Source organism: Chenopodium quinoa, unplaced genomic scaffold, assembly GCF_001683475.1.
Source record: "Chenopodium quinoa cultivar QQ74 unplaced genomic scaffold, ASM168347v1, whole genome shotgun sequence".
NCBI classification, from domain to species: domain Eukaryota; kingdom Viridiplantae; phylum Streptophyta; class Magnoliopsida; order Caryophyllales; family Amaranthaceae; genus Chenopodium; species Chenopodium quinoa.
In genome coordinates this window covers 2475022-2483669 of record NW_018742904.1, presented here as the reverse complement: position 1 = coordinate 2483669, position 8648 = coordinate 2475022, and the positions used below count along the sequence as shown (strand labels likewise).

The window sequence follows — 8648 nt, the reverse complement described above, 5'->3', positions numbered from 1 at the left end:
AACATGGCATATTACTTAGCCGACGGTATTTATCCGAAGTGGGCAACTTTTGTTCAGGGTATCACAACCCCTCAACTTCAAAAAGATAAATTTTTCGCTGACCACCAGGCTGCTGCTCGAAAGGACGTTGAAAGAGCATTCGGTGTTTTGCAAGCTCGATTTGCAATAATACGAAAACCATCACTGGCGTACGATGAGGACATACTGCGAGACATAATGAAAGCATGTATCATTATGCACAACATGAATGTTGAAGATGAGCGCCACAACTACACTCGAGCCGAAGTTCTAAGAGCCTTCTACGAAGAAGATCAACAAGAATCAACACCAGCATCAACATCTACAACGCTACCGTTTGAATTCAACGTAGGCCGACCTACCAACTTTGACTTCAACGCATTTCTACAGCGAAAAGCTTCCCTCGGTGACAGAGAAATTCATCTATCTCTGAAACGTGATTTAGTCGAACATATTTGGCAACGATACGGGCCACGTAATTAGGGAGAAATTAGCACGACTTAAATAAAGCCAAGTACTATGGCGTAGCTACTTTTCCGTACGCAGTCGAGTTATTTTTTAATTGTTGTGTTTATTTTATTTCCTAAGTTTAATTACGCATGACGTTGCAAATGTAATTGGTTTCTAGTATTGTACCGCTTTTAAAATAAATAAAAATATTTAAGAAATTTTGAGCTTTTTTTTACAATTATTTCATATAACATACTTAATTTTACGACAAATTTTAACGATAAAAAAGACAAAAATAAAACAAAAAAGTTACACAAATTTAAACTAGTTTTTATTTATTTGGAGTAACATTGTTAAAATATAAATGAAATTAATAAATAAAGAAGTGTTGTGTAGGAGAGAGAAAGTAATGGTGGGGTATTGAAAAAGTAAGAGAGAGAGTGGTGGGTGGGCATTTTTTTTGCTCACCATTGGGAGAGAAAATGTGAAAAAAATTTGCCCATGAGCAAAACTGATTTGTTGAGAGATAAAGTGGGTAGAGAGAGAGTGGGTGAGCATTTTATTTGCTCACCATTGAGAGTGGTCTTAAAGGGTCATAATATAATTCTTTCAAAAAAGGTTGGTCAAGCTCTTAAAAGGTTAGAATTCTTATAAAATGAGACTAGGGGAAGGTTTGGAGTGAGATTAATACATGGATTCTAATAATTGGATTAAATAATGAGAATTCACTCAACAACATCAAATATTGGTGGGAAGAGTCACTCTTTTCCCATGATATGACGGCAAAGCCATGGAAATATCTCATTCAACCATGGAAACTCTCGACCTCAAAATCTTTTAAAAAAAATAATAAAAAAGTAATAAATAAATAAATAAAACTGTTAATTGAAGCGTGACTCAAATCCATCAGAGAATCGAAAAAGTTCGTTGATTATGAGATCGAACTTCACGAGGAACCCAAAAGCTCAAAGTTCTTGCCATCAGACTCCAACTTCACCATGAGTTAGTTTGTCTCAACACAATTCTATTACTTCCCCCATTCTAGTAATATTGCAACAACTGGAGTTTTGCACGATTCATCTTGCTTGTTTGACCACAAATTATGATTTATACGTAAAGTAAAATATAGTCATGTGGGGTCTTATTAGATCTGTCTCGAAAATTACTTTGACGATACAACAAGTTTTGCATGCCCCGGTTTACAAAAATTTATTATAAATCGGCGGCGGCACACGTGCGAGCTAATTTACTTTTTTTCCATAACAAAACACGCGAAAATCTCATACCTCAAAGTTAGCAATCGTAGAACAAAAATGGAGGAGAGAGAAAGTGAAAACATACAAAGAGAAATCGCGAAAACGAGTACCTTAGGGCTTCGATCATCAATGCAGAATTCATCAGCGAACTTCAATACCTCAAATTGCAGTAATCTGATCCACGAATTTCTACAAAAATAGAGGCAAATTGAAACTCCATTGTTAGGTGATTTTGAGAACTCGAATTCTTTTGTTGAAATCGATTTAAATCGATCGATTATAGAAGAAGAAGAAACAAAGAGTTTTGGAGATGAATTTTTTCCTATTTTTTACGATAGTAACAATACTGACACTGGAGGTAATCAAATTTTTGGAGGTAATCAAATTGACAATGCAGAAGAAGCAATTAACAATGCAGAAAATCAGGCGGTTCCTCGTAAATCATTTGATTCAAATTCAGAACAAACATCCAAATCAAATGCAACTAAAGGTAATTTCTATACAATCAGCCTTCTAATTAATCAAAATTCATCAATCTTCCATAATCGATCCATAATTGTTATTTTTGATATGAACTTATGTTACCTATAAGAATGCAACATTGATAAAAGTTACCACGAATTAGTCTTGATAAAATTCAAGTTGTATGCAAAAAAGTAACCCTTTGAATACACAAATTTTACCCTTTTTATGTATAAAAGTGACCCTTTGTACGCACAAATGTTACCCTTTTGTAAGCACAGATGTTACCCTTTGTATGCAAAAACGTTACCCTTTGTATGCACAGATGTTACCCTTTGTATGCATAAAAGTGACCCATATAAAACATAGTATTACTCCCTCCAATTTGATTTCTCTAAACATAATGATATGTTGCCTCTGGTTATCTGATATGTCTGTATTAAATCACAGATGCAAATCCAATTGATGCTTCTGGTTTAGATCTTAGAGGATCATTTGTTGGTGTGGTAAGAGAAACTTTTGAAGAAATTTTGGAATTGTATGAAAAACATGCTGCTATACTGGGGTTTTCAATAAGAAGACATACAACAAGATACTTCACACACACAGAGAAAGTAAGTGAGAAAAATTATGTGTGTTCTGCTGAAGGAAAGAGAAATTCAGGTGACAAGAATTTCTCTGTGTAAATGTAAATGGTTGAAATGGTTGATGAAGAGAATGTAAATGTGAAAACAAAAAAGCCAAGACAAATAGCCATTACACGATCTAATTGCAAGGCAGGCATAAGAGCGAAAGTAAATAAAGAAGGACAGTTTGAGGTGGTGGCACATGTTTTACAATATAACCACAAGCTAACAAGGTCATAGTGGCATTATTTGCATCGTTCTGAAAGAAAAATGACAGAAGAAAAAGCTGAAGCAATCAAAACAATGAAATCTTCAGGTCTGACTACAATGGACACTTACAGTTACATGGCTACAGAAGCTGGAGGAGAACAGAATGTAGGGCATAATGTTGTAAATCACCTGAATTTCTGCTCAAGGTTAAGAATAGAGAAAATTGAGGCTGGAGATGCTCAAACTTTAGTGAACATTTTAAATCAGGAACAACCAGAGGATCCAAACTTCTTTTTTAAAGTGAAGTTTGACAATGAAGGAAGAATTTCCAATATCTTTTGGAGGGATTCAATGATGCTAGAACACTATAGGATATATGGAGATGTGCTTGTCTTTGATACAACATACAAAACCAACCGATATAATCTTATATGTGCTCCATTTGTTGGAATAAACAATCACTGGCATAATTGTATGTTTGCATGTGCTTTTATTGGGGATGAAAAAACATAATCGTTTGTGTGGCTACTAGAAACCTTCTTGAAAGCTATGGAGGATAGAACACCAACTTCAATATTCACTAACCAGGACCAAGCAATGGCAAATGCAATTGAGCAGGTAAAAAGTTTATATTTACATGTTACCCTAACTAATAAGTTCTGACAACGTACAATATTTGACCATCAAACCACAAGTTACTCTTTTTAGTGCATGAAGTGACCCTTTTAACTGCATAAAGTGACCCTTTTATTTTTAATGTAGGTGCTTCCTAATACAAGGCATAGACTTTGTATCTGGCATTTGGAACAAATGCAATAACCAGATTTAGGGCTCTAAAAATAGATAAAGAGTTCAAGTATGCATTCAACCAGTGCTTAAAGTGGTTTTTGACAGAACAAGAATTTGAAGAAAAGTGGCAGGCAATGATGCAGAAATATGACATGACAGCACACTCTTGGTACAAAAGAGTGTACGAATTGAAAGAGAAATGGTATCCTGCCCTTAGTAGAGATTTCTTTTCAGCAGGAATCTTGTCGTCACAAAGGAGTGAAAGCACTAATCATGCTGTAGGATTCAAGGCAAGTAAAGCAACTACCTTGACAAAATTTTATACCATATTTAAGAAGACAACCAATCGTTGGAGAAGCACAGAGAAATATGATGAGTTTACCTGTAGCAAGTCAATAGCATTCACTTCATTTGCCACTGTCCGGAATGCTAAAGCTGCTGCACAAATAAAAAGTTAACTCAAAAGTACATAATAACACAAAATATATAGCAACTTAAATGTAGCTACGTGATTTTGGTGCACAGGTTTTCACTTTGTCACTTTTCAGAGATTTTGAAGAGGAGTTTGGATACTCTATGGCAACAAGTGTTCAAATGATAGGGAGAACTGAAGAATGTGTACTTTATCAAGTAACCCTAGAAGACAAGCCATGGTTTGCACATCAAGTAAACTATATACATGAGATCCAAAGTGTATGGTGTACTTGCAAAAATTTTGAAGCATCTGGATGGCTATGTTATCATGCATCAAAATTCTACATCTATATTCAATAATAAGAATACCAGACAGGTATGTTACAAAAAGATGGACTAAGTTTGCAAAAATAGAGGCATGGAATAGGTTGAAGAATCAAGATCCTACACAGCCATATATACCATGGAGGCAAACAATGATGAGGAAATACTACAATCTAATCTTAATAAGTCAAGAAAATGTAGAGACAAGAGCATTTATGGAAGAAAGCTTCAAAAATAGTCTAAAAATGGTGGAAGACTTACTTGCTACTGCTGCTCAGATAGAAGAAGGTGCAGAAGCTGCTTCTGACATTCATGATGTGGCAGACAACACACAGAGAAATAACGATGTTTCTTCGGCATCCAGTACAAGCACAAGTGTACCAACAATACTTGATCCTAAAAGAGCTATAAAAAAAGGAAGAAGCAAGAGATCAAATGGAGGGCTTGAAAAAGGCAAGAGAAAAAAGAAATCAGCACTGCCACCTCCACATTCAGAATTTGGATCAAAGACACCTAACATACGACTCTTTTAAGAATTTTTTATTACCAGCTTTAGAACATTTTTTTTTTATCATTATTATCATACTTTGTATTGTTATACTATTTTTTCTTTTTTTACTCTATGACTAGTTTATGTTAAAATTTGAATGAACAGAGTAAACGCATACCCTTTTGTGAACATAAGTAACCCTTTTTATGCACATAAGTTACCCTTTTCATGCATAAAAGTTACCTTTTCTACCAACAAAAGGTACCCTTTTTATGTTCAAAAGTTACCCATTTTATGCACAAAAGCTACCCTTTTTATGCACAAAAGTGACCCCTTTTTTCAACAAAATGGACCCCATAAAAAACTGAATTGAACCTTTTACCTATATGAAGTAGCTCTTATACCCGCATGAAGTGACCCTTTTTAGTGCATGAGTGACTCTTTTTAATGCACAATAAAAAAGAAAGATATACACAAAATAACATTTCAAATTACTTAATGTATGCACATACATTCAATTTTCAAAACAAAACCACCAAAACCTACATTCAGTTTTTAAAAAAAAACCACCAAAAACTATACCATAGAAAACCTAATTACGTCATTAAACTTGATGTATGCACATACATTAAGTTTTCAAAAAATACTATTACACCTAATCACTAACAAGTCTGTTCACTCTTTCGAAGGAGTGTACTTCTTTGTTTGCTTTTTTGCCCTTTTTTCTTTGGGCTTTTCTTCTGCTGCCTTTGCCTTCTCCTTTGCTTCTTTCCTTTCCTCAGCTTCTTTCTTTTTCTTCTCGGCAATTGCAGTATTTCTTCTATCTTCAATTGCCTTGACATATTCAGCATTTTTCTTCCTCTCATTGAACTTGGCTAATTCTACCAAGACGTCAGCCCTGGATTCACCTCATATCACACAATACAAGTACAGACCTGTCCACATAGAAATTTTCTTCCAGCAATCTCACAACATAGAGAAAAATTTATCAATATGATACTTAAACATCAAAAAGGGTAAAACAAAAGACAAATAGATGAATAGTTACTGTTTTGAGTTCATTTAATATGAACGATTCACCAACAAAATGGAGCATGTGATACATGACAAACACTGCACAGTCCATGTTGTTAATCTTATTCTTTCTCCATTCCAACTCAACAATTTCAAACTTATAGGAAGGTAGCTGAGTACTCTTTGGATGATTTCTTTTGCCAAGAAAAGCATCCAATTGAACACACTGATAAAAATATAAATGTTTAGAATCCATTGACTACAAAAAAAAAAAAAAAAAAAAAAAAAAAAAAAAAATTGAATTGAAACAATAAATCAATAGGAACATACCACACGAGAAGACAACTCTCTAAAGTAGTCAAGAGTAGAATCACGCCAAATTATATTGTCAAGATAATAAATCAACTCTTTTGCATGATCAACAACAAACAAAACGTAGTGATCCTCAAGAAGAATAGGAATATAGATCTGAAACAGTAAAATTAAAAGTGGTTTAGATAGAGCATTTCACAAACATAACTCTTTTAGGTATGATATTAGTTATAGCATGAAATATACCAGTTCAGCATCCATTATATCACATTAAGAATTCTCGTAGCAGACCCACCCTTCCATATACCGTGCAAATCGTTAACAGCATTAGAAATGTCACCTTGCCCAATGTTGTCACAAACATGCAACAATACAAACTATTAAAGTATAAAGTCTTATTTATATATAAATATAAAGTCAATGTGTTTAAATATAAAAATATCAAATTACTTACACTTTGCCTCACACCAAAAAAGAATCTTGAGGACCAGATGACTCAAAACATGCTAGCTCATTCAAATACAGAGCAAAGCAATCAACAATGCACTATCGAATCTTAAGTGGAGCGGCAATGGACACCATATTTTCTCTTGGAACTAGAAACTTCACCCCAAAAGTCACAAGGTTCTCACTGTAACGATAAAAGATAAGATAAGCATTAAAAAAAATCAAGGAAAAAAAAACGGATAAAAAATATTTATGATAGAAAATGACACTTAACTTCCTATGCATTGATTCATCCTTCAGCAAACAATAATCAAGAACTTCCAAATGTAACTGAGGCAAACTGTTGAAAATCCGAGCATTACCCCTCATATAAAGAGTCCCAAAAGGCACATTCTGACTTACAAGCCCATAGTCCATTGAGCATAGAGATTTATTGGATCTGATAATACGTCCAGGAACATTGTCATTAGCTCCAGGAACATCGTCATTAACTCTAGGAACATCGTCATGATTACGTGGTTCAGGACCATACACTTCACGAAACAACTCATGTGCAGGCTTCATCTTCATACACTCCACAATTATACCATCTAAAAGCTTATGGTAATGAGGATCATAGAGTAACTGTTGAGTTTGAGAAACTGCAACAGGATCCTCAAAAGATAATGAAATAGTTCTTTCATAAAGAACATTGAAAACCAAATCACTCAAGGTTTTAAAACCATTTAACTGAACACTTGAAAAAACATCCATATTTCTTTTAAGCAAAAGAAATGATTCATGACAACCTACAAACAGAGAAACAAAGAAGAAACTAAACAAATGTGACAAAGAAAAATAATGAAAAATTTACTGAAACTGAATATTTAGGGTAACTTTAGTGCACATAAAGGGTAACTTTACTGCACATAAAGGGTAACTTTTGTGCACATAAAGGGTAACTACTAAACATATAAAAAAACACTTACATTAGTTGAAATTTCTTTATTTCATCATCAGTCATCACACCTTCTGGAAGCTCAAATTGAACAAAGCGGCCAATTGTACCACTTGAAGAAGCACCACCAACTTTTAAACCACCCTGATCAGATTCCAAAGTAAGAGGTTGCTTAACAACATATTTGCTTATAGCAGGCTGTGACAAAGGATATGTAGAAGTATCCAATGGTCCCTGCCCAAAACCACCAACTTTAATCTCTAAATTAATCCGACTCTTAACCTTAGCATCTGTCTAATGTTGAATCAAAGGAAGGCTACAACTTTCCTTTTCTCCTTGAAAATTTAAATAGTGAAAATACAGAATTTGCAAAACCAGCAAATATTCACTAACACTTTGAACAGTTAGATCATTGTTATACTTATTAACAGACTTCTTTAACTTCCTCAAAACATAAGAACACCAATCAAAAGTTTTTATTTCATCAACTTCTTCAACAGCCTTTAGCAACTTCAAAGAAATAGTCCTATTAGGAGTAGCATCTAAAAAGCTAGACATAGCATGAACCACAAAATACCTCTTAACTTCTACCCCTCCATCAACCAAATCCTTCATCCGAGACTCCAATTTTGACAAAGGAATAGCTTGCTTATCAGAAAGATCAAATCAGATCTCCATGCTTGAATAATACAGTTGTCTACACTTGCCACTTCAGCATTTTTCTTCAGTTCAAGAATAGGAATATTAGTCATAGTTAAACAAAACACATCACACACATCATTCCTAGCAACTACAAATTCTTTACCACTAGCAACGGTAAACATGCAGCTACCACCAATAAAGTTTTCAACAAGCCAAGGTAGCATTTTACGACAGAGAGTTTTCAATTTTCAATGTAA

The 8648-nt window shown here is 34.1% G+C and overlaps 1 protein-coding gene across 1 annotated transcript; it reads left to right on the top strand.

The window, feature by feature from the left end:
• Positions 1-3082: 3082 nt before the first annotated feature.
• On the top strand, positions 3083-3535 carry LOC110727289 (protein FAR1-RELATED SEQUENCE 5-like). The gene has a single exon (XM_021906854.1). The coding sequence runs from the start codon at positions 3083-3085 to the stop codon at positions 3533-3535; it is 453 nt and encodes a 150-aa protein (XP_021762546.1).
• The last annotated feature ends 5113 nt before the right edge of the window (positions 3536-8648 follow it).

Coding starts and splice junctions, on each gene's coding strand:
- LOC110727289 (XM_021906854.1), top strand. CDS start 3,083: ATGACAGAAGAAAAAGCTGAAGCAATCAAAACAATGAAATCTTCAGGT.